The sequence below is a fragment of the Cornus florida genome, unplaced genomic scaffold (assembly GCF_030987335.1).
Source record: "Cornus florida cultivar Cherokee Brave unplaced genomic scaffold, ASM3098733v1 CherokeeBrave_3.0.0_Hap2_Chr05, whole genome shotgun sequence".
Lineage (NCBI taxonomy): Eukaryota > Viridiplantae > Streptophyta > Magnoliopsida > Cornales > Cornaceae > Cornus > Cornus florida.
In genome coordinates this window covers 89,118,680-89,145,198 of record NW_026775575.1, presented here as the reverse complement: position 1 = coordinate 89,145,198, position 26,519 = coordinate 89,118,680, and the positions used below count along the sequence as shown (strand labels likewise).

Here is a 26,519-nt window from a genome sequence, read left to right as displayed (position 1 = left end):
TAATTGGTGTGAGGCCTTTTGGGGTGAAGCCCAAGAGCAAAACCGTGCAGGCTCAGGCCCAAAGCAGATAATATCATACCCTGTGGTGGAGTGGGTCGTTACAAATGGTATCAGAGCCGGACCCAGCCGGAAGTGTGCCGACGGGGACGTCGGGCCTCCAAGGGGGGTGGATTGTGATGACCTTGTGGGCGGGTGTGCCGTGGGCGGGTGTGAGAGATACTGTCAGGCTACCACACTGGCGAGCTACGGGTGCACAGTCCCACATCGCCTGGGTAGAGAAAATGTGAAGTGCTTATATGTAAGTGTGTCATCTCCAATTGGTATGAGGCCTTTTGGGGTGAAGCCCAAGAGCAAAACCGTGCGGGCTCAGACCCAAAGCGGACAATATCATACCATGTGGTGGAGTGGGTCGTTACACGTACCTCCTGCATTAGAGCCAAACTTTAGCCATATGAATTGCAACAATATCCCAAGAGAACCCACAATCATGATTAAGTTCAAAACTTATATACAACAATCAAACGTTATGACCTGTCAGGCGTTCGGACTTACATGGTCAGGAGTTTTAACGTACTGACCTACATGGTCAGGCGTTCTGACTTTATGAAGTTCTGACGTTATGGCGTTCTGACGTGCTGACCTACATGGTCAGGCGTTCTGACCTCCGAATGACAAAACAGAGAGTAAAAATCAGGGCATGTAAACCACCTTCCAAGCACAAGTAATTTGAAACCACACAAACCATGTATTAGGGTTCCAAGTCTAGAATGACATAATAAATGACAAGTCCTCATCATGATATAATGTATAAAACAATACCACCAACTTATCAATTAAATCATACTTCAACAATAAGCTTTATACACTAAAAGCAATCAGCAAGAATGTAAAATTATCATCACAATAAATATAGCAATTCAAGTCAATAAGAATTGTATATAACATTAATACTTCTACACAAAGTAAATACATATCATACATGTTTAAATCAATAAAACCTAAGTCATATGTGAGGATTTCCTATACTATGCAAGACTACAATATTAAAAGCATGTACACAATATATATTAAACCCCAAAGGATCATAAAACACTCAAAGTATAAATATACTACCACCCCTACCTCAATAGAGAATTGAATCTCTATAATCCAAGTAACCAAGCTTTAAAATAGAAAACATCTAGGGTTTTGTAGAGGAGAGTGAGAGGAAACTTTTACTTCCTAAGGTTTAAGGTCTAAGGTGAGTGGAATGAGGCTAAAATGATGGAATAAGTTTTATGCCAACCTTTTCCTTCAATGGAGGCTAGGTTCGGATTGAGAGCAAAGGGAATGAAGATAGGATAAAACGAAATGTGGTGGGTGGAGGATCTAGTATTCCTCCACTCACTAGGTGTTTTTACACTACCTCTCATACGCACACAAATGTAAGACTTAATTTGGTGCCTACACTTGTTACCAATCCATGACTCATTCCTAGGCTTAATCCTAAGCCTACACTTGTCAACCATCTAAGCCAACAGGTGCAACTATCCTAGGCCAACAAGTAGGTGAATCTCCACCCTCCAAATGTCAAGAGATTAAGCTTCCAAGTTACTCCAACCCAATGCCAGCAAGTGGCACCATAAGAGTGTGACACTTGTCACACTTTCCAAAAATTGTAAAAAGGTCATTTTCCAAATTAAATTGCAAAATGGTCCTTAAAATGAAAAATAATTATTTTACATAATTACACTAAAACTCCAAAAATCAAGAATATTTTCAAGAAAGTATGCATTCATATCCTTTATGAAAAAAGTAAGCAACTAGCGTGGTTTTCTACAAAAGTAACATTACAATTACCTTGGAAATCAAATATTATAGATGCATGTAAAGCCAGAATCAAATGAACACGTATAGTGTGATTATGCAAGGAAAAATGATAAACAGGAAAAATGACAAAATAGGAAAAAAGACGAAAAAAAAAAATTATCGAAAAAAGAAAGGAAGGAAAATGACCGGATCGTTACATAATGGTTTATTTTTTATAGGTTCAATCAAGAAGGTTAAATTGGTAATATTATAAAAAATAGTTATTGACTTTTTAAAGGTGGACACTTATGTGGTTCAATATAATTTGAACACATGTCTAAAATTTTAAATTTTTTAAAAATAGTCATTATCCATTTTCTTACCGGTTAAATTAAACCTAATATATATATATATATATATATATATATATATATATATATTTTTTTTTTTTTCTTTCCAAAACAATCACCATTGTTTCTATACCTAACCTCCATATGAAATTGGAAAATTAATGTACCTAATAAAAAACACTTATTCATATATTTGAGAAAATCTCATATTATATAGATTAACATATTATTGAACAAATATGATATGGAAATTTGATGTTAATTTGTATGAATAGAGCTTTTCTAGTAGGTCTATTTTTTGTCAACGTTGGATCTATGTTTTCCATCTTTGGTAAAAAAAAAAATTTCCTCTCTCGTGGGTGGAAAATATGAAAAGAACAATTAGAATTTTGTGAATACTACAAATTCTGATTGGTAGAGTTTTGTGTCACTTATGAGTTTCGGTTGGTTTGTATTCAGATGGAGGTTGGATGTAGAGATTTACAGGAATAGAGAGAGAAGAGAGACCCTAAAAGAGGGATTCTAAAAAATTTTAAATTGGGAAAGAAAAAAAGAAATTGGATTTGAGTTTAACCAGTAAGAAATTGGATAATAACCATTATTAGAAAATTTAAAAACTTGGACATGTGTCTAAATTGTATTAGGGATTCAAAAAAATTAAATTGGATACTGACCATTATTAGAAAATTTAAAAACTTAGATATGTGTCTAAATTAAATTGGATCAGCTGAAGGATGAACTTCATCCTGTTAAGGGAGGACTCAAGTATTATCCTTCCCTACTTTGCACATATTAGGATAAAACTAGCTTCGCCTTTTTAAGGGGGACATTTTAAGTTTTTCAACCCACAAATAGCCCACTTCTAACGAAGCCCTTGGGTGGCCCAACAGACAAATGGCCCATATTGACTTCCATTTGCATATCAAAGAAATTTTGCAGAAATACTGTAGAAAGAAGCAAAGAGGCAAAGAGGCGAAGAAGATGTGAAAAGGTTCCTACCAAGAGTATATATTTCATCTTCAAGACAGCAACTTTCTCTTCCTGGTATGTTCTAATTGATTATGACTACTTCTACAACTCGTTTTAACTCGAATATGCTTTAATTAATCCGTTATTTATTATAAATTTTGGTTTTTTTTTTTCGTACTTGTACAATTACTACTTCCGATTCTTTCATTAAGGGTTTATTTTTGCATTTTTATTGCTGTTAATTTTCTTTTCATCTATTTAATGTTTTACCCATTTTGATAAAATTGATGTTTAGCTCTGATATTTGCTTACAGTACCTAAATCTCTAGCTAAATTTGTTTTTATCGTCTATGTGTCGTCTTTTTGACTTTCATATGAAGTGGGTATGTATTTTTTTGGTTGATTTTTCATTATTTATTCGTTGTAACTTGTACTCATATACAAGCAAGTGGTTAGCAATATCACATTGTTGAATTTATATAGAAAATATATTGTATTACCCAGATCAAGTTCTACTTTTGAATTTGGATTAGGAGTTGGCACTTTATTTATTGTTTGGAATAAAGGATTCAGCTTGGAAATTGGTGTATCGTGTAGGATTTTTTTTTAATGAAAATGGCAGCGAAGCTATTGAACAACATTTGGATTAGGTGTCAGCATTGTCCATGTACTGTCTAACATTTGGATTAGGCAGTAAAATTAATCTTTGGATTGGATGACAAGCGGACCTGTTACAGCTAGCCTCTTCAGTTCTTCTCTTTGATCCCCCAAAAACATTTTTCTTGTCTAAATAGTTATGAGCCCGTTATATCTAGCCTCTTCGGCTATTCTCTTTGGTCCCCAAAAGTTCTCACAAGAGTAGTAATACTTGATCAGGGACGGATCCAGGAAGATGTGGGAGGGGGGCGAAAATGAATTTAGTGTATTTTTAAAAATAATTTTGGGGGGGGGGGGGGGGGGGGGGGGTTTATAGGTATATAATTAAAAAGAAGAAAAATTAGTGGTATATAATAGTAAATAAAAAAAAATCAGTGGGGGCAATTGCCCCCACTGACAATGAAGTGGCTCCGTCCTTGTATGTGATTGAAGGTCTGAAACTCCAGCCCTCTCACATTAGATTTTGGACCTTTGGCCCGCAAACCATTTCCCTTATCGTAATTAATTTCTAAGTGATGTATAACTACAATATCAAAAAAGGTTATTCTTGATGGTATCCCGTATCACTCATATTATTGGCATTAAAACTGTATACGACAAACATCACTTTGTACTTTTACTCTACTTTGAAAGGTAATAAAAAAAAATTATTTCTAAATTGAATCTTATACCACACTTAATAATTGTTTCACATATTACAGTCATTAAAAAAACACTTCTACCATTAATGGCATTAAAGATGCTGAGCATACGACAAACATCACTTCGTACTTTTACTCCACACTGAAATATAACAAAAAATACCATTTCTTAATCGCGACTTATAGTACAGTTAATAAATGTTTCACACTTTCACCTATTACCGTCATTTAAATACTCTTATCTCTTGCTTTGAACAGAGTAATTGATTTTCTACTAAAGTGATTTATTGTGATATCATAATCAGTTATATAGTCCTAGCTCTATCTCTCACCATTGGTTGTAAAACTGCTAGTCCTATAATTGGTAAGTCAACTAGGGTCACTTCGTATTTCTACTATTATCTTTAAATAAGTAACATAATTTCTTAAAAAAATTCTTTTATATTTAAGTTAAAATGGAAAAGTATGAAACAGTAGATGTCACTATGGTGTCAAGTTTTGTTTGAGTAATATCTTCAACCACAAAACACCCCCTCCCCCCCAACAAATAGTCCACTTCTAATGAAGTCCTTAGGTGGCTAACAGCAAATGGCCTATATTGACTTCCATGTGCATGTTATACAACGAGATTTTGCAGAAATACTGGAGAAAGCAAAGAGGCAAAAAAGATGTGAAAAGGTTTCTACCAAGAGAGTATACTATCATCTTAAAGACTGCAACTTTCTCTTCCTAGTATATTTTTATTGATTATCATTACTTCTAGAGCTCGTTTTAACTCAAATATGCTCTAATTAATCCATTATTTACTATAACTTTTGGTTCTTTTTCTACTCGTTACTGCTTCCAATTCTTTCATTCAAAGGTTTATTTTGCATTTTTATAGCTGTTAATTTTCTTTTCATCTATTTAAAATTTTACCCATTTTGATAAGATTGATGCTTAGTTCTGATATTTGCTTATTGTTGAAAGATATAAAAGTTGAAGAGAGAGATTAAACATGAAGAACACAACACACAAAGCCCAAATGGCTTCATCACTTTTGTTATATTCTCTATCACCTCTATTATAGGTGAAAGAATACAAGTGATAAAGATGGAAAATACATTGATAGAGGATTCTTAAAATCAATCCCATATATGATATATCACTCCAGTCAATATTCTATCATAGGCTAAAATCACTCTTATGATATTCTCATATCAATATTCTGTCAAGGAGTAATTTAAGAGTTCCTATAATAATATTCTCAAACACTTATAGTATCTAGATCTCAAGCTAAATTTAAAATTTGGATTTGTATTTGCATATTCTTTTTCAGGCTTTCATGTGAAATGGGTATGTATTATTTTTGTTTGATTTTTCTATATTTATTTGTTGCAACTTGTACCTATATACAAGCAAGTGGCTAGCAATATCACATTGTTGAATTTATTCAGAAAATACATTGTATTTCCAGATCAAGTCCTACTTTTGAACTTTGATTAGGAGTTAACACTTTATTTTATTGTTTGGAATAAAGGGTCCAGCTTGGAAATTGGTGTTTGTGTAGATTTTTTTATGAAAATGGCAACAAAGCCATTGAACAACATTTGGATTAGACGACAGCAATGTCCATGTGGAGACTGGAAGTGTTATATTGTATATGAGGGAGATGATCAGACAACATTAGGGTCTCAGCTAGTAAAGAGTGAGACATCGTCTTCATCCTTAGAAGCTGTTTTCACTCCTTATGTTGGTCAGATTTTTAAAAGTGATGATGAAGCATTTGAGTACTACAGCAACTTTGCTAGGAAGAACGGGTTTTCAATTAGGAAAGCGCGCTCAACTGAAAGCCAAAGTTTAGGGATTTATAGAAGAGATTTTGTTTGCTACCGTTCTGGGTTTAACCAGCCAAGGAAAAAGACCAATGTGGAGCATCCCAGAGATCGAAAATCAGTACGATGTGGATGTGATGCAAAATTGTACTTGACAAAGGAAATTGTTGATGGTGTTACGCAATGGTATGTTTCACAGTTCAGTAATGTTCATAACCATGAACTGTTGGAAGATGATCAAGTGCGTCTACTTCCTGCGTATAGAAAAATACAGGAGGCTGATCAAGAACGCATTCTTTTACTCTCTAAAGCTGGGTTTCCGGTGAATCGGATTGTGAAGGTGTTGGAACTAGAAAAGGGAGTTCAACCAGGACAGTTGCCCTTTATAGAGAAAGATGTTAGGAATTTTGTTAGGACGTGTAAAAAAACTGTTCAGGAGAACGACACTTTGCTCACTGAGAAAAGAGAAAATGACCTGATGGAACTTCTTGAGGCTTGCAAAGTTACTGTTGGGAGAGATGAGGGATTTGTTTATAGTTTCACTACAGATGAAAATGGTAAAATTGAAAACATTGCATGGTCATATGGGGATTCTGTTCGTGCATTTTCAGTGTTCGGCGATGTAGTTACTTTTGACACTACATATCGCTCTATCACCTACAACATGCTCCTCGGGGTGTGGTTTGGTATTGACAATCATGGCAAGGCAATTTTCCTGGGGTGTGTTCTGCTACAAGATGAGACTTCTCAATCATTTACATGGGCATTACAGGTGTGTGATCACAAGTCCTTTTGATTATATTCACATTTCTTGTGATTATATTGTATCTATATTCACTTTTCTTCTTCTAATGTCCCCTTTTTAACAGAGTTTTGTTCGATTTATGGGAGGAAGACAGCCTGAGACTATCATTACTGATATAGATTCAGGGCTTCGAGATGCTATAGCCATTGAGTTGCCAAATACTAAACATGTTATATGTATATGGCAAATTCTTTCCAAAGTATCTAGTTGGTTCTCTTTGCCACTCGGACCTCGATATGATGAATTTAAATCTGAGTTTGATATTTTGTGTCATCTGGAAAATATAGAGGATTTTGAGCATCAATGGAATCATCTTGTTGCTCAGTATGGTCTTGGTTCAGATAAACACATTGCTCTGCTCTTTTCATATCGAGCATCCTGGCCATTTTCCTACATCAGAGGTTTCTTTCTGGCTCGTGCAATGACAGCCGAGTATTCAAAAACAGTGGATACATTTTTGAAGAATATTTTGAGTGGACAAACATGTCTGCAGTTTTTCTTTGAACAGGTATTTTAATTAATTGGTTCTATCATTTCTGTTATTGCACTATGATTTAAGGTTTAATTTAATTAAATTTCGTCTTGGAATTCTTTCAGGTCTGTATTGTTGCCAACTTTGGGAATCAGAGCAGAGAAGAGCTGCTGTATATGCCCATTAAGACATGCCTGCCTATTGAGGAACATGCACGTAGTATTCTTACACCTTACGCTTTCAATGTATTACAGCATGAAATTGTGCTATCTATGCAGTATGCAACAACAGAAATGGCGAATGGTTCATATCTTGTGAGGCACTATAAGAAAATGGAAGGAGAGTGTCTTGTGATTTGGATACCAGAAGATGAGCAAGTTCACTGTTCTTGTAAGGAATTTGAACAATCTGGCATTTTGTGCAGGCATTCTCTTCGAGTACTTGTAATAAAGAACTACTTTCAAATCCCAGAAAAATATATTCCCCTTCGATGGCGACTGGAGAGTTCCTTATTCCCTATGGATGATCAAATTATGCGAAGCAGTAGTGATGAGTGTTCTCAAGCCTTCCATTCTCTCACTGCAACTCTATTTTCAGAATCATCAATCTCCAAGGGACGTTTAAATTTTGTTAATGGAGAACTTATACATATTCTTGGGAATGTTCGAAATATGCCAGTTGTTGATGAAGTTAATTTGAGTTTAGCACCCAATAATGTCGGTGAATCCTAGATTTGTAATGTATTGCATGGTGTGTCATGTAACTGCACTCGGGGGCCTTATTTTTAAAAATTGTAGGGAACTGCAAAAGATGAAATTAGGCGTCGAAGGCGCCAAATGATAAGTATATACTATTCTTTCGCTTTTGTGCAAATAAACTTATACTTCAAATTCTGGCAAACAAATAGAGGCGGTAAAATACAGATTTCTCCTCAATCTCCAACAGGTAATCCTAGTTTTATGTGCAAATGTTGTTTCTCTTTCTAAATTTATTTTGAATGGTTGTAGATGTTGGACTGAAGTCCAAAAAAAACTTGTCATTTTGTTCCTGTAGAATGTAGTCTACTTTCTTGAGATGGATTCTCTTGAAGTATGAATTGAGAAGGTATTGTGTTGTCTTACTCAAATTAACCACTTATTTCAAATGAGTTGTTGGATCACAATTAAATGGTGTTAGATGTATGAAAATAATTAAGATTGTCTTCTCTTCTCAATTTAATCTATAGACTCTATTCAGTTTGTCTAGTGGAAGCAAGGAAGTTGAAAGTTAAAGTCAGTTTCTTTAGTGGAAGCAAGGAAGTTGAAAATACAGTTGCACTATGTCTTTTACTATTTGCTTTTGCTACAGGTACAAAAGGATTTGCAGAGGTAAGTTCTCATCAACGGATTAATGATAGATTTCTTTGATAAATAGCGAAATTGAAGGCGTATAATTTTTAGTTTGTCGCATCTACTGTTTTGGATGAAGAGCCCCTTCTGTTCTGCAGTCCAATTTTATATGATGAGAAATCAAAGTAGTTCTTCAGGTGTTGGCATTCAGGTATTGGTTAAGCAGCTTGTCATTGTATGTTGAACTATGGGCTATTCACGTGGGTTCTGGAAATGTGGCCAGGGCTTTTGGCTTATTCTTATTCTTTGGGAGTCTATGAATAACATTTGTATCATAACTTGCAATGAGTCATTTACATGATTCTTATCATGCATGACGATTGAATATTATTTTTGGAAATGTTGTGGAAATTATCTGCTTATATACTTGAGTACGCGTTAATCTGAACTCCTTAACTGAGATAAAACTTTGCCTCTTCTGTTTCTGGTGAATTTACTATAGCTTTTGAACAGACAATGTCTCTTCCATGCTGGCAACAAGTTAGTTAATGGCAAAGACTACCGGATAAAGTCTTGTTAAGCTCGAGCTATATTCAACCAATACAAGGCATACCTGCCCATGTCGTCTTGATTGAGTGCTTGTACAAACTCATCTATACTGGAATTGTAATTCTCCACTTTTGTATCAACTGGAGAAAAAGAACTATCAAGATGCCGTGTTGCTCGTCCTGTCTTTCAGATCTGGATGCCCTCCTGGATCTCATTCCCTGCCATTGATGCTCACTTACAGCAACAGGTACTAGTTTTGCATTTTAGATTCAATTTGGACTGCACCAGGGCAAGAAGTAACAATCTTTTAGTTGGTGTTACCATCAGTGACTGCTGTGTATAAGTTTGATGTTTTTATGTCCCCAGAACAATTGTCAAGATAATGATTGGAAAAAAAAATTTACTGCACAAATTTGTGTATTGAAGGGACATGTTTAATGGAATTCTTAATCCTTTCTCTTCTGTCTAGTTAACCAGTGGGGACCAAAAATTATTGTGGTAATTATCAATGGGGAAACAGGTCAATTTTTGTTGAACAACTGTCTCCCACTAGGCCTGGCTATCTGAATAATTTATCTGGGACTGTTTGGATGGAAGGAAACATGGCCACCTCTTTATTGTTAGATTTCTCATTTTATTTTCCCTCTGTGGTCTTGCACAGGGTACAATGCTTGAGATTCGGCCTCTCGACGAGGGTGCAAATCTTCTCTGAAGGGCGCTTGAAAACCTTAAAAAAACAGGAGTTTGATCATGCTGGTAAGAATTTATTCGAGAGCATGTAAAATGCATTGATTTCTTGTGTTGTTGATGGTGGTTTCCAAATCCCAATCCCTTGATCCATGGGAAATAAAGGGAACTAGACAGCTCATTTTGTTGCTCAACATGCCTTAAAAAGGTAAAGGATGTTTGGAGTCTAGTTGGAGGTTTCTGTGTGTCTTGAAGAACACCTCAAGATGTGATTTGAGTCACAAAAAGCATTGTCATATTGTGTGGCTTTGATTGTTCAAGACTCAACATCGGCTAATTTGACACCTAATTACACTTGGTTTGTGCCCTTCGTTAATGTGGTTATCAATCCATTAATGTGCTCCAACTACCATTATTGGGGCACCAAGAGATCCAGAATGTGATTTGAATGAAACAGGCATATTGGATTCTTCATGGACTTTATTGTCTTTTCCTGTGTGGAATGGGGAGGTGTAATTTTTATATTTTCTTTCAGTTAATTTGTCTTCATCTGAAAGACCCCAAGTCAAGATAGAAATTGCTTGGCAGCATCTTCCTCACGCAATGAAAATGACTCGAGGAAAAAGATCATCACAATCACATGCTTAAAGTAGTACAAAGAAGAAAAAAGTCACTCATTCAAAAACATATAATAGTGTTTTAACCAAAGCAAGGATTTTATTGATCTCAGCTTAGGGATTCTCTTCGATTTTCCTGTCTAATAATGTCTCAGTATTGAAAGGAAAGCTACATCATTCAAAGGACTCCAGTCAGGAAGCCCCACTTGGCGATCAACCATTGGCCGAAAATGGCTTCGCTTTTTTTATTCCCCCTCATTTTTACCAGAATTGGTTGACGAGGGAGATTTGAACCGACATCTCCTTAGATTCCCAAATAAGTTAGTAGGGCAAACGGGCGTGTGAGTTTTTAGCCGATGAAAAAAAAAAAAAAAAAAAATCTACTTATCTGGTTGATCAGCTGCATTACATCCGTATCCCCCATAGATGGGTCAGCAAAAACTTCGAATCCAATTCAAAACCTTTAATCCGTTTCCAATATGATTAACAACAAATGGGTCACTAGCTAAATTAAATCTTTAGAAACAGGGGAAACAGAGGCTGAATATGGTTGCTACAGGCTTAAAAGTTTTCATCCAAACACAATTTGAGCTTAAATTGAAAACTGATGCTAGAAAGAGCTTGCAGAGAAAATATTTACAGAGAGACAAAAAGTACAAGTCAAGGACATATTATAAAAGACTGATGATGATTCCAATTGTCAGTTATTGTTTTCACCCACATCAAACCATGATCAGATGATGTTGGGCCTCAATTTTGATTCCTTTCATCTTCCTTATAAAATCCTCACATTTCTTGTTCAGTTCCTCTGCACTCAACAACCCCCCAATTCCTTCTTCCTCTTCTTCCATATCATGAAACTCTGCTTCATCTTCATCTTCATCTTGTGCAGCCACGAGCCCATTTTCATCACCCTTTGCCGGAACCGAAATTCCATTTTCACTTCCATGATCTTCTTCATCTTCCACTACAACAACTTCATTAACCAATGCTTTTGGTTCAGAAAATTCAGGCACTATTGATCGCCGATCTTCGCCGTCCTTCTTGATGTGTTTGCCATCAACATCACTACCCAGTTGAGGGTTAGTGATCAGACCAGAGCTGGTAATCAGAAAAACAAGAATTCCATTGCAAAGGAGGAATATGTAATTCCTGTGAATGGTAAAGGAAACTGTTTGGATGGAAAATGGAGTACCATCATGATTGAAGGAATGGAGAAGGAAAGGAAGTGGTGAGTAGTAAGAAAACAGGAAGGAAAATACTGAGAGTGAGAGTAGAATTGGGATGGTTTTCTTCAAGAATTGGAATTGGCTGACTTGCCTAACAGTTTGGAAGTCTCGTTGATTGATTTGATCCATTTTTTTTTTATGGGAGTGAAACAATGGGACAAAGTGTGTTGAAGAGTGTGTAGTGATGGGTATTGTGAAATTGGTTGCTATTTGCAAAAGGGGCAATGGGGATATACTTATATACTTGAAAAAACAAAAAACTTGGGTTTAAGAAGGAATGTAATTTTACAGAAATAGCCCTAGAGAAATTTATTGAAATTTTCTTGGTCAGCCAACTAGCCCATTTAAGACCACTTACGTGAATGACAAAAGTTTAATCTTTGAAGTTGACAGTCTATCTCTCATCACCCCATTAAGATTAATAATATTAGAGTGAGCTTCATTTGGCTCATTCTTATAGAGCATTTCATGTTCACACTGGTAAATCTTTTGGAATTATTGTGGTAGACATAAAGATGCGGCTTTATTGGTATTGTTGGGTTGGGAGGCAGAGAATTATAGTAGTAATTCCTTGGCCTTTTCTATTTTTTGGCTAGCTCAAACTCAAATACCATTCATAACTTCATGATCAGAGGAAGAAAGTTCCGAATTTGTTTCTAAAATAATAAAATAGAGGTGGTGGACTAACTTGTTGAATGGGAAAGAGTGATTAATGAAGCGGAAGTTATGAACGTCCACAATTTAAAACTTTTAATTCACAAAGCTTAAGGGAAGAGAGTTCTAAAATATTAATATTAATAAATGATTAGTTTTGCCTTGCAGTAGATGCATGCATTGAAGAGAAAACCCAATAACGAAATCTATTAGCATAACGAAACTTAAAAACAAGCTAATTCAAATCTGATCACTAACAAATAATTTGAAATATTTTATCTAAAAAATAAGGTAAAAAGTAATATGGGTCCACTAACTAAAGTTAATGGATTTTGATGATTGGGTCTTCTTATTTTATTTTATTTTTTTATTTTTAGGATTGGATTTTCTCAAATCAAAATGATTTGATTGAAATGCATCCAAAAAAGTCGATTACATGTCCTACATCAGTCTCTAATCAACCTATTGAACCTATGATCTATAAGTTTTTTAAGGTTTGTTGAACCCAACTCAAAATTAATATTAGGGATCCATTTTCATATTGAAATAAATTAGAAACAAGTCATGGTAGAGAGTCTACACTATTTGTTAAGAAAATCCATGCTTTCACCTTTGAAAGAAAGAATAATAACAATCACATCACATAATAAGGAATTAATTAAACGATAAGATTATTTACATTTTGGAATTATCTTTTTGGGTCTAACCAACTATTATAAAATGATGAGTTTCTTGATTTTGCTGGCATATACGATGATATTACTCTTTAAAGTTATGAATACTCTGTATAATATAAGAAATTTTTAAAAAAATATCTCTGTGGTTTGACATGCACTATTTAATGGAGTGTATTCACGCAAATTTATTTGTTATTCAAATTGATGGAAGGAAAAATGATATTTTGCGAAGCGGAAGTTATGTATGTTCATAATAACACTTTGAATTCACGAGTTTAAATGTCTACAATAACATTTTGAATTCACAAAGTTTTAAATAAAAGAATTATAAAATATTATTAATAAATGATAAGTATTGTCTTGCAGTAGATGTGTACATAGAAGAGAAAACTCAAAACTTAACAACATAATGAAACCGAAAAATAACCTCAAAATAATAATAATAATAATAATAAAGGATATGAAACCTAGTCACTGAATAAAAAAAAAAGCTAATCCGAGTCTAATTTGTTCACTAACAAAAATTTTAGAATATTCAACGGTATTTCTATAAGACTAAAAATACAATTTTGGAATCTTAAAAAAAAGAAAGAAAATAAATTAAGACAAAAATTAACTCAAATTAATGGTTGATTATTGAGTCGTTTTGATTAGGAATGAATTTTCTCAAATCTTAACAATTGGATTGAAATGCACCCAAAAAAATGTCGGTTACATATCCTACATTAGTCTCTTAATCACCTATTCAACCAATGGTCTATATGTTTCTAAAGAGTTGTTGAACCTAACTCGAAATTAATTTTAGGGTCCATTTTCAAATTGAAATAAATTAGAAGCAAGTCAAAAACTTGGTAGAGAGTCCACGAAAATCCATGCTTTCACATGAGAGAGGAAGAATAATAACAATCACATCACATAAAAGAAAGAATAGTTACATTCTGCAGTGTTGAGTCTCTTGACTTGGCTGGCATGTATCCAAGTGGGGTTGTCAATAATATCAAATGGATCATGTGTCTGGATTTAAATCATATAAATTAACATATTATTGGAGTAGACACATATATATTGATATTGTTGGGTTGGGTATGTACTGTTAATACTTGTCAATACAATTTTTATCATTTTTTTATTTTTATTTTTTATTTTTTTTAAAAAAAATAAAGTTATCTATATCTAATGGACACATCACTCAGTAATAATCAATTTAAATTATGAAAAAAAAAAAAATTGTAAGAGGATAAAACTGATATAATAGAGGTTGACTGACTTGTTGAAAGGGAAAGGGTCTTTAGTCAACCTGTTCAACCCATGGTCTATGTGTTTGCAATGGTTGTTAAACCTAACTTGAAATTTAAACGAGGGTCCATTTTCAAACTTGTAGTACAATGTTTAAAATTGAAATATATTAAAAGCAAATCATTAATTAGTAGTGAGTCCACAGATCACTTATTTTTGCACAGCTTTTTGTTAAGAAAATTCGTGCTTTCAGATGAGAAAGGAGGAAGAATAGCAGTAAGGAATTAAAAGAAAGTTTATTTACATTAATTCTGGAACTATCTTTTTGGCTCAACCAATTATACAACTGGATATCTAATTATTCTGGTACTATCTTGATGAAAATAATGATCAACTGTTTGGATTGATGAATACTAGGTTAGGATCACCATTACATTGTATTTATAGAATTTACCATCTTCACTGGAAGGTGGTTGGGTGGAAGAGATAAAAACTATATTTGAGATTGTTGTGTTTCAATTACTTATCAACAAAGTCACTTCAATGGCAACCAATTCAGTTAGTTTATCAGCTACCATGATGAAATATCATCTGATTCAATCAGGGACGGGTGTAGAAATTCATATGAGGGGTAAATTTTTACATAGGGAATTTTATTTATTTATTTATTTTTAGATATCAGAGGAGGCAATTTCGAAATTTTATTGGCAGAAATGAAAAAAAGTACAAATTTAGAAGTATAAAATGCAATAAAAAAAATTTCAGATCTGCCCCCACTATAGATCCGTGCCTGGATTCAATATGTCCATGGAGCACCACTTGATGACCTACCAAGTCAAGAGATTATTAGTCCAGTTGGTATAACTTTTTCTCTCTGAAAAGGATAGGTGAGGGGTTCAAGCTAGGGCTACAACATGGGCGGGTTGACACGTTATCAACTAGGCTACTACACTCTTACAACTTAAGTATAATTATAAATATATATAATATTTTCGAGTTCGGATTGGGCTTCGGGCTTCATCCATATCAACCCAAGCCCAACCCGAATTGATTTGTGCTGAAAATATATAGCCCAGGCCCAAACCGAAATTAGAAAAACATTGCCCAAGCCCAATAAATTTCGAGCTGGGCTCAGGTTATTTCGGGTTGGGCCTGCCCGAGTTGCAGCCCTAGTTCAAGCCTCATAATAAAATAATAATTTTAGAAAAGAGGCAAGCATTGAAGAAGGCATTACACCTCCGGACAAAGTGAACTTAGTTGCTCATAATCAAAGCTGTGCACCTGAAAAAAAATTATATATGGGAGCCCCTACAATGAAACTTCACTAACAAGAGATGGAAACAAACGTAAATTGAAACCATCACATAATTTTATAAATTGAAATCGTTTTCAAAGTACTTTTGAGCTATTTTCTTTTTCTTCTGGTGATTCAAGAAGAGTAACGAAAATTTAGAATTACCTACCGTTTGGGTTAATTTTTCAAGCCATTATTTCAATCTTTGTGCAATACCACCAACAATTATAGTTCAATGGTACTGCTATATTCTTTTAAAGGTTCAATTTTTTTTAGGAGCAAAGTGAGCTTTGGCAAAGGTGAAAAGAAAATAATAATAATAAAAAAGAAGAATGAAAATGAAATTCTTTGTGCAACTCAGGGCCAGGTTGTAGTTCGTAGCCAATCTATTTTGTATCTAATATACAATTCAGGCCCAAGGTCATCTACTAGCCGGATTGGGTTTGGGTCCTGCAGTTGATGAAGATGTGCACGGGCCCAAATATATGTGTACAACTGTACATACACACTGACACACATATACATACACATATATATGTATATCCTTTAAAACAGTAAACAGAAAATTGAGAAAAAAGCTTGACCTCATATAGAAGATTACTTGAAATTAGCATTTGAAAAGTAGTTTCCATTTGCTTCAGTGGCCCTTTAGAGAATTCAAAGGGCCATAATAGATATCATTGAATACTCTTTCAATATCAAGAATCCAAATATATCCGATAGAAATCTCCCAATGCAGATCAAATCAAGCCAAAACTGCTCATAATTTTCTGAGAAAGTCCAAAACGTTTCTATCTCCGTCTGATCATTACCCAATTGTAGGTATGGCTAGACAGTTCAGTCCCTGTTCTTCTTCCTCAACCCCCATCTCACCATCTTCATTCAAGAATGAGAGACACCTCTCCAGGAAAGTTTTCACTGTCCCAACTAAAACCTGTTCCTCCACATGGGTCTCTCAGATTCGTTCAAGAATCCAATCAAGAAAGCAATTTGAGCTCAAATCCTCTAATGGGTATCCTCTCAATGCTGTTTCTTCACAAGATGGTTGGTTCTCTATCTTCTTCTTCGTATATATTATTGATTAATAAGTTGTTCGTTCCTCCAAGTTGTGAATTTTCTGATTTTTGGTTTTTTCTTTCTTGATTATTATGTGTTTGTTCAAATGTGTATCCAGCTGTTCATGTGTTTTATGTGTTGATTAATTGCTTTCGTATTTGTTTCCCCAAGTGCAATAATTTTTTAATTAATTTCTTGATTGTTACTTTGCTAGTGCTATGTCCCTAATGACTCATTTCTAAGTATAGCTGTATCGTCAAATCTAAGGAAGAGAACATCTTTAGTAGCCATAAAATAGAAAAGATTGGAATTATCAGAAAAAATAGGGATAACTTGTAATCTTATTCCATGATGGTAATTCGTCGTACAATGACTTGTTTATGTCCAATATGAAGCCTGCTGAAAGAGTTAAATTTCCAAGTGGAAATGCTCCAAAACTTCCTCACATGGCTTCAATTCCAATACGCCGTTGGAAAATTATCGAATTTGAAAGAATACTACATCATTAATAAAATTGCTCCAAATGTCCCTTGATTTGAGTCTGGTTTACCTTTTCATAGTTGAGATTAGTCTGTTGTGTCATTAACTTATTGCAGTTGCATATGATAATAACAATTCTAATGAGAGTTGGCAAGTTACTTGCTATGGAACTTAAGGTGCTTGTCTGGCCTAAGACTTACCTTCCTTTGATCCTAGCTTTCCATGAACTATCTATGGTCTGTTTTACTATGTAATAATTTATTTACCTTTCATCTCTATTTTCAGTTTTTCAATACTTACGTTGATGGCAATTTTGAGTAGGTTTAGCTCAAAAGCCTCTGGCCAGAGAACATGGTAGGCCTCTAATGAAGGAGGGCTCTATTCCCTTCACAGAATCAGGAGAAGCAGAGTCCACTCTCAGCATAACTGTTGTAGGTGCTTCAGGGGACCTTGCCAAGAAGAAGATTTTTCCAGCACTTTTTGCTATTTTCTATGAAGATTGTCTACCTGAGGTGCTGCTCTTCATTTCTTTGCATATTTCCTCTTTGTAATTATAGAGATAATATGAAATCAAATATGCCAGATTAGTAAAATGCATCTTCATGTCATTATGGGTTCGGCTAAGCTGAATAGTTTTTTTCCCTCTTATTTTCACCAATTGTATACACTCAGAACTTTACAATTTTTGGTTATGCTCGGACTAAAATGAGTGATGAGGAGCTCAGGAACATGATCAGTGAAACCTTAACCTGCAGAATTGATAAGAGGTATTTTCTCACACATGTTTTCAAATGAAATATCTAACCCGACTATGTTTCCAAGTTGCACTCATTAATAAAAATGAGGATTTCCAGTGAAAATTGTGGTGACAAAATGGATCAGTTTCTAAAAAGATGCTTTTACCATTCGGGTCAATATAATTCGGAGGAGCATTTTTCAGAATTGGACAGCAAGCTGAAAGAGAGAGAGGTATTGTCTCAAATTTACTTATTCCTTTTTTTTTTTAAAAGGTCTCTATTGATTCTACTATCTTGCTCAGTAAGCATGAAAAGTGTTAATTGTCAACAACTTCAAAGGTTTTATAGTGCAATGAATGGTACACTCTTATAAGGCAACTCTAATTTTGCAGATGGAACATCACAAAATGTTCATTAAATAATAAAATTTTCATCAAATGCTTCTTTGCTGCATATTAACATTGTCTAAGGTCTTTTTGTCATTGGAGTTTCAGGTCTCAAGAATGTGAAATCCTAGGATGAGACCAAAATTATATTTTTTTAGGGACCTCATTTTTTTGGGTTGTCTTCTTTCTGTGATTGCTATTGCCAGATCCCCTAATTTGGGCGAGATAGTGGTGGGTGGCAAATGTAATAGCAGGGACTGTTGATTACTTTAGCTGGAAAAGTTTCTGCGATGATGGAGATGGTGGTGGTGGAGATGATAAGTGTTGGGGAAGAAATCCACGCGGTCCAATACGATACCGTTTTCCTGCAAAGAAGATAGTAGAAGATCGATGAATTTTGACGGCACCGGTGTGGCGCCTGCCAAGAGTTCTCCGACGATCAAGTCAGTCACCGAAGTTTTAAAAGAAAGGCAGGGATTTAATAATAGTTTTTTGTCATACCTGATTGACTGGTAGGATCTCATTCTTATAGCTGCTCTCCCTTAGTTCGTTTACGAGATTAGAGGAGATCCATTTGTTGCCAGATTTGTTGGGGATATGATTTACCCCTTTGACTTTCAAATTGTGCCAAGGTTATCCTTACCTTGTTGAACTATGTCATCTTCCCCTATCATTGATAACGAAATATTATCATTCTTATCCAATGGAAATATCATCGTTTGAAAATCGAAGAGGTCTGGCGGTTGGTCAACACTTAGTTGCCTCTATCGTTAAGTCAAGGTAGGTTAGGTTTATTTTTCTCTATCAGTTGCCCCCCCATTCCCAAGCTTGCCATTCATCTTCAGGTACTATTCTCTTGGGTAATGTTTCCTTGGGTACTCTTCCCTTGGGTAATGTTCTCTTGAGTAATCTTCCATTGGATACTCTTCCCTTTGGTGATGTTCCCTTGGGTACTATTCCTGCGGGTACTATTCTCAATGGTGGAATTAATACAGATACCAAATTAAGGTTCTGTTTTGGAAGGGCATTGACTCAAACCCATGGTCAATGACTCTTAGTGATGTAAAACTGGAATTTTCTTTTGAAAATCCAATATACTATTTATAAACTTTATTGGTTTCAGTCAGCTCATCCCTTTGGTAAGGGAATAAACTTTATTGGTTTCAGTCAGTTCGTCGCCCCTTTAATAAGGGAATTAGTTTTTACGAGCTTCACTCAGCTCGTTCCCTTAGTAAGAGAATTAATTTTTACGAGCTTCACCATTTAGTAAGGGAATTAAATTTTACGAACTTCACTTAGCTCGTCCGTTTAGTAAGGGAATTATTTTTTACGAGCTTCACTTAGCTCATCCCTATAGTAAGGGAACTGTTTTCACGAGCTTTACTCGCTTAAACCCTTTAGTAAAGGAGCTTGGTTTTTTGTTAGCTTTCTGTAAAACATTAATTACCACATAGGTAGGTAACTGAAAACGTAATATTTTATTGCGTAAAAAATGAGGGTCATCCATCATTATTGGTGATGGTGACTTTATTGGAAAACAAAATAATACGTGAATGAGCTATCCTCCATTTAAAATGATTAATTAAGACGCCTCCAGTCTTTATTTTGAATGACTTGATAAGGCTAATTCCAGCTGTGAAATAATTTTTACCACGCTAGCCTTCTGAGCCGAGTTGGATTCTCCCAGGTCTACTTATCCAGAGATGATACTGATTTCCCCAATTGATTGAAGCCCCAGAATGCACTTATTAGGGTTTGTCCCTTCATTGGCAAGGAACTTTTGTAAGTGACTCATTTGAATCAGATTCTCAATCTGTTTCTTAAGGTCGAAACAATCATCCGTAGTATACCCATGATCCCGATGGAACCTGCAATACTTATCTTGAGATCTTTTCGCTGGATCAGACTTCATCCTCTGTGGCCATTTCAATGACGCATCGTTTTGGATTTGTAAGAAAATATAGTCAATTGATATATTCAGAGGAGTGTAGTCGGCATACTTATCTGAGTCCTTCTCACAATATGTCTTATCGCTTTAGCTGAAGAATGATCTATTATATTTGGTATCCTTTTCATCCATGGCGAGAGGGGCTGACCTCTTCTTGTCCTCTCATTCCTTTCCCTTCCGTGCATTCATGGCGTCTTCAGTGTTCATGTATTTCTGCTCTCTGATTAATAACTCTGCCATGCTGGTGGGAGGTTCTTTTGATAAGGAGAACAAGAATCTGGAGGTTTGGAGTCAGCGGTCAAAGCCACCTTGTCGTCCACCTCTTCTACCTGCAACATCTCTGTGTTGAATCGGGTGATGTATTTCCGGATCGACTCTTCCTTCTGTTGCTTCACAGTAAGCAAGTAGGTGGCCGGCCTCCTATGCCTCTGACCTGCAATGAAGTGGCTCACAAACTGCTTACTCAATTCTTCGAAGGTGTTGGTGGTTCCTGGTTTTAGCTTGTTGAACCAAACTTTTGCCGGTCTCTTAAGTGTAGTGGGAAAAGTTCGGCACATGATTTCATCTGGTATGGCGTGTAAATGCATATGAGCTTGAAAGGTCTCTAGGTGATCGAGGGGATCTTTGGTCCCGTCGAACCTTTTGAACGAGGGTATCCTTAACTTGCTAGGCAGGGGGCATTTCATAACGGCAGGGCTGAACAGTAAGTTGGTCCTCTGCACCATGTCATCTATGGTGGCAGGACCTTTCCCTTTTATAGCCTGCATTACATCTTCTATTTTCGCCTTGAGATCCTCGATCTGCAAGTCGAAATAGGTAACTTTCTCTGTTTTTTCCTTAACACAGAAGGTTGTGCCTGTTTGAGGCTGGGGATTCGGCGGATGCGGAGGAAGAGGTTCTCTGTCGGTTCCCGACTTGGCTTTGTTCTGCCTCGAACTTGTGAGGAGGATCGTTTTCTCGGTCCTCCTCGTTTTCTCTCCCATCATTCAAATTGGGAGGATATGGGTCAGACAATTCTTGTCGAGGTGGTGGTCCCGCTGGGATAAGATGTTGCAGGATTACTGCATTTTGCTGGATCAACTGGTCTATACCCTGATTTAGAGTTTGGACCTGTAGTTCTAATGCTGCAAGCCTGGTCATTCGGGACGTCTGGGTGTTCACCTGACCCTTCTCTTTGACTGGATCCCTGCAATGATGTTTCTTTTCCAGTTACCATACCGGACTGCAAGTGCATATACCCAACCAAGTAATTTATTGATTTAAGGTAATCGTCGTTACCCACAGACGGCGCCAATTGTTGGGGAAGAAATCCACGCAGTCCGATACGACACCGTTTTCTTGTAAAGAAGAGAGTAAAAGATCGATAAATTTTGACGGCATCGGTGTGGTGCCTGCCAAGAGCTCTTCGACGATCAAGTCAGTCACCGGAGGTTTAAAAGAAAGGCAGGGATTTAATAATAGTTTTTTGTCATATCTGATTGACTGGTAGGATTTCATTCTGATAGCCGCTCTCCCTCAGTTCGTTTGCGAGATCAGAGGAGATTTGTTTATTGCCAGATTTGTTGGGGATATGATTTACCTCTTTGACTTTCAAATTGTGCCAAGGTTATCCTTACCCTGTTGAACCACGTAATCTTCCCTTCATAACGAAATATTATTATTCTTATCCAATGGAAATATCATTGTAAAGTCGAAGAGGTCTGGTGGCTGGTCAACACTTAGTTGCCTCTATCGTTAGGTCAAGGTAGGTTAGGTTTATTTTTCCCTATCAATAAGGATGATTGTTTGTGTGATCAAGGTAGATGTAAGGTGGAAAAGGAAATAGAGAGAAGACGGTGGTATTGATGATGATAATGGAAAAGATGCATTAATAGTGGTTGTTGCCATAGGCTGTACCGATGGTGAGAGTGGAGCAGAATTGGTGGGTTTGAGATGAAAGTCCCTGCCAAGGTCTCTTTCTTGGTGTTGGATGCTGCTGTGTGTTGGAAGATGTTAAGCTTAAATCACTCCTATAATGATATTCTCCTAACATAACATCTTCCAACACTGTGAATGCAATTTTGACCATGAAAGTTTGGGGCACAGGGGGAAGACGTTCCTAATTGGTGCTGCTTGTGTAAAAGAACGAGTCATCTACATGTCTTTGGGTTCATTGCGAGGCGGTTAGAGAGATTTAGTGCTTGTTATGTTCCTTGTTAGATGTGAGATGGGTTATTCCTGGGTCTATCTGAGTCTGATTTTGGTGTTGGCTTGGGGAGTGTGCCAAGCGCCAACAGTAGAGTGAGCAGGCTTTGGATGTGGCTCCTTTATGTCTTTTGTGGTGCGTTTGGAGGGAAAGTAATAAGAGAACCTTTAAGGATGCTAAGTTCCCAATTCATAGGTTGACTAGCTAATTATTGCACTCCTATAATTTTAAAATAACAGGAATGTTTTGTGAGTCATTTTAAGACTTCAGTTTTTTATGAGCCTTGTATAGCCGCTCCTCTACAACATTAGTTGAACCCATCTGGTCTTTTTAATATAATTGAGTATAAAAAAGAAATGATTATTTGTTCTTCAACAAACTAATTGTAGAACTCCTCAAATTTTAATCAATAAACTCTTCTTTACTTCACTTGTAACATTGTCAACATCAACTTTACAGTTTCATACTTATGAAGCTTCTTCCATTAAATGAATCCTCTCAATTCTAAATCTGAACCCCCAAATCTCTATTTTGTGACATTAAACCAGCCATGAGTTCACATTGATATTATATTAAATTGAAGAAATAAACAGCAAAGTGGCTACTGAATGCATCTTACACTATTTTATGTTTTCAGTGTCATACATTTATTTTGAACTTTGATGATGTCTATACTGCCCTTTTCAGGCAGGAAGACTGTCAAATAGGTTGTTTTACTTATCAATACCTCCAAACATTTTTGTGGATGTGGTAAGATGTGCAAGTGTTAAAGCTTCATCAAAGAATGGATGGACGAGGGTCATCGTTGAAAAGCCATTTGGTCGTGATGCAGAATCATCTGCAGAGCTGATCAGATGTCTAAAACGGTACCTAACCGAGGACCAAATATTCAGGTATATTATGCTGGATTGCTTTTCAGTGAGATATTTATGGAGCTGGTAGAGAAGTTGACCTTGCTAATTTTGATTTAGGATTGACCATTACTTGGGCAAGGAGCTTGTTGAGAATCTATCAGTTCTTCGTTTCTCAAATCTTGTTTTTGAGCCTCTATGGTCCAGGAACTACATCCGTAATGTGCAACTTATATTTTCTGAAGATTTTGGTACCGAGGGAAGAGGAGGGTGAGTTAAATGCATAGAACTTGCTGATATTCTAATTAGAAGAAATTATTCTTGTAGATAAGAATATCACCGTTGCTTGTTCTCCTCTCCAGATACTTTGATAGCTATGGAATCATCCGAGATATAATGCAAAATCATCTCCTGCAAATTTTAGCACTATTTGCGATGGAAACGCCTGTCAGCTTGGATGCCGAGGACATTAGGAATGAAAAGGTGTTGATTGACTACAACATATGTGACCCTCTTTATGATTTTTCAAAACATTTATCAAGCTATGGTGTTAAACTGGAAATCGACTTTTCGGCCGCCACCCTCTACTAATTAAAGGACCCAAAAATGTATCCCTAGGGTCTTATGACATAATGAATTGACCGTATAATAATGAGCATGTTCTTGATTCAGGTCAAGGTTTTAAGGTCAATGAGACCACTGCAGCTTGAAGATGTGATTGTAGGCCAATATAAGGGCCACAGTAAGGGTGGTAAATCATATCCTGGATACACAGATGACCCAACCGTGCCCAACGGCAGTCTCACTCCAACATTTGCAGCTGCAGCACTCTTCATCAATAATGCCCGGTGGGATGGGGTTCCTTTCCTGATGAAAGCAGGAAAAGGTCTCCATACTAAGCGGTGGGTGGACCTCCTCCTCCGTATTTTTCATCAGGACCTTAAGTTCTTAACTATAATAACTTGTCGTGTACTGTGAGATGTAAATAATGAATAGGCTGAAATGGTTTTGTCATGAATCCAGAGGAGAGATCAGAGTTCAGTTCAGACATGTCCCAGGTAATTTGTACAAGCGGACCTTTGGAACTGATTTGGATAAGGCTACAAATGAGCTAGTGCTTCGTGTACAACCAGATGAAGCCATATATCTGAAGATCAACAATAAAGTTCCTGGTCTTGGAATGAGAATGGACCGCAGCGACCTCAATTTACTTTACAGTGCAAGGTAAAAAAAACTCATGGTTGAGCTGAGATACAGCTTCAAGTTTAGTGATATGTGTTCTGGACCGACACAGTCAAAATTATTATTTTCCACTTGGTGCTTTGAGTTCCTGTTATTTTTATAGACTAGACTTGCAGACCATAGAATCTGTTAAATAACCTTTGAACCTTGGTCTTCTGGCTCGTTAAGTGAATAATTTCCACCCCAAAGCGGCATTTTGAACAAGTAAATGACAAATTAAAGTTGGAATGAACTACCCTTCTTCACCCTTTTAGATTTCTTAATTTTCACAAATATATTACTCTAAAACTTTGGCTCGGTTATGAAGGTATTCAAGAGAAATACCAGATGCATATGAGAGGCTTCTGTTGGACGCAATAGAAGGAGAACGGAGATTGTTCATTAGAAGTGATGAGCTTGACGCTGCTTGGGCTCTATTCACACCAGTGTTGAAGGAACTAGAAGAGAAGAAGATTGTGCCAGAGCTCTACCCTTATGGTAGTAGAGGACCAGTTGGAGCACATTATCTTGCTGCGAGCCACAATGTTCGATGGGGAGATACCAGTGAGGATTAATGAATGGTAAAAATCTCAGTGTCTTGGACTTTAAATGCTTATTACATGCTCTTGTTGTAAATTTTAGTGGAGTTAGGTTTTAATTCTTTTCTATGCATGTGATGTAATGCTGATAGGAGGCAATGTTCTCTGACATGGTGGCGGATTAGGCTTTGATGTATGGTGGGTGTGGCAGGTTTAAATGATCAGTGATTTATTTCTGGATTTAAGTTCAGTCTTCAATGCTGAATGCATAACCAATGTACAAATCATTTAATCAATAAATAAAAGGATTGGGCAATCTTTGTGGGAACTATTTGGTGGTTGCATGTCTTATGTTAGTTGATCTTGTTTCTGTCAGAAGTGATAATCATTTGAAGAAAATGTCAACTCAGATGAACCTCCATTAACCCGAGTTTGAAAGAATGGGCTCAACATGTCTGAATACTGAGAAGGTTAGTTTATTTCAGCTCTAAACCATGGTGAGACCAGAGGAATCTGTTTTCATTTTATCTGTTTATTAGACCAAGGAATGAGTTTGTACTAGGATGGATAATTGGGCATGTAACATTTTCTGAAGTGGGTTTATAGATCGCAAGATTCTATTTCATGTTAATTGTGTTTTTCTCCCATTGTTTACTGATGTAAGAGACTCAAATCACATTATGTTTGCCCCTTTTTTTTGGCTCACACGACCGATGGAGTTTGCGGACGTGCTAGAGTATGTATATACTCAAAAATGATTGAACACCAAACTATTTTTTTTGGTGGCTAACTTCAGGCGATTGTACAAGAGAGAATAGGATTAACTCTTGGTTAGATTCTTTGGATGCAAGGACTTTTTTGTGCTAGAGTATGTATATACTCAAAAATGATTGAACACCAAACTATTTTTTTTGGTGGCTAACTTCAGGCGATTGTACAATACAGAATAGGATTAACTCTTGGTTAGATTCTTTGGATGCAAGGACTTTTTTATATAGTGTTTAAAAGAAAAGAAATGGATTGAAATGAAATTTAAATGATTTAAATGAAGCAATGAATTGAAATGGACTTTAAAGGAAGTGGCTGAATTGGAATTTTCAAAAAGTAAAGAATGCAATGGAATGAGATGGCCGAATGACTGAAATTTGATCAAAGAATGTCATTGAATTCGATTGAACAAACATGTATTTTATATGTAAATAGCATAATTAGACATTGTAAGAAAATGCCTTGAATGGAATTATAAAGGATTTGATGATTGATAGGGGACGTAGAGTCATTTGATGAATTTGCTATTCATGTTTTGTAGGTGGTGATGGACGGTTTGGAAAGAATTACAACTCTTTTTA

At 36.0% G+C, this 26,519-nt stretch overlaps 3 protein-coding genes across 6 annotated transcripts; 2 read left to right on the top strand and 1 right to left on the bottom strand.

Moving 5' to 3' along the window:
- The first annotated feature begins 3,066 nt into the window (after positions 1–3,066).
- On the top strand, positions 3,067–8,361 carry LOC132307482 (putative protein FAR1-RELATED SEQUENCE 10). The gene is made up of 4 exons (XM_059805266.1): positions 3,067–3,182; positions 5,925–6,991; positions 7,089–7,532; positions 7,622–8,361. Exons 2-4 carry the CDS (start codon positions 5,963–5,965, stop codon positions 8,225–8,227), a joined length of 2,079 nt encoding a protein of 692 aa, XP_059661249.1. The 5' UTR covers positions 3,067–3,182; positions 5,925–5,962; the 3' UTR covers positions 8,228–8,361.
- A 3,038-nt stretch (positions 8,362–11,399) lies between these two features.
- On the bottom strand, positions 11,400–12,035 carry LOC132309664 (uncharacterized). The gene has a single exon (XM_059807951.1). It carries the CDS (start codon positions 12,033–12,035, stop codon positions 11,400–11,402), a length of 636 nt encoding a protein of 211 aa, XP_059663934.1.
- Positions 12,036–16,354: 4,319 nt separating this feature from the next.
- Positions 16,355–25,801, top strand: LOC132307481 (glucose-6-phosphate 1-dehydrogenase, chloroplastic-like). 4 transcript variants are annotated; one of them, XM_059805264.1, is made up of 11 exons: positions 16,355–16,811; positions 17,625–17,815; positions 17,976–18,070; positions 18,158–18,272; positions 23,247–23,452; positions 23,531–23,680; positions 23,773–23,893; positions 24,083–24,312; positions 24,434–24,634; positions 24,960–25,212; positions 25,547–25,801. In XM_059805264.1, the coding sequence occupies exons 1-10, from the start codon at positions 16,592–16,594 to the stop codon at positions 25,204–25,206; spliced, it is 1,776 nt and encodes a 591-aa protein (XP_059661247.1). In that variant the 5' UTR covers positions 16,355–16,591; the 3' UTR covers positions 25,207–25,212; positions 25,547–25,801. The 4 variants fall into 4 exon arrangements, with proteins under 4 accessions (XP_059661247.1, XP_059661248.1, XP_059661246.1 ...); XM_059805263.1 differs by lacking the exon at positions 25,547–25,801 and adding an exon at positions 25,323–25,501 and having other exon boundaries at positions 16,356–16,811; XM_059805265.1 differs by lacking the exon at positions 25,547–25,801 and having other exon boundaries at positions 17,631–17,815; positions 24,960–25,501.
- The last annotated feature ends 718 nt before the right edge of the window (positions 25,802–26,519 follow it).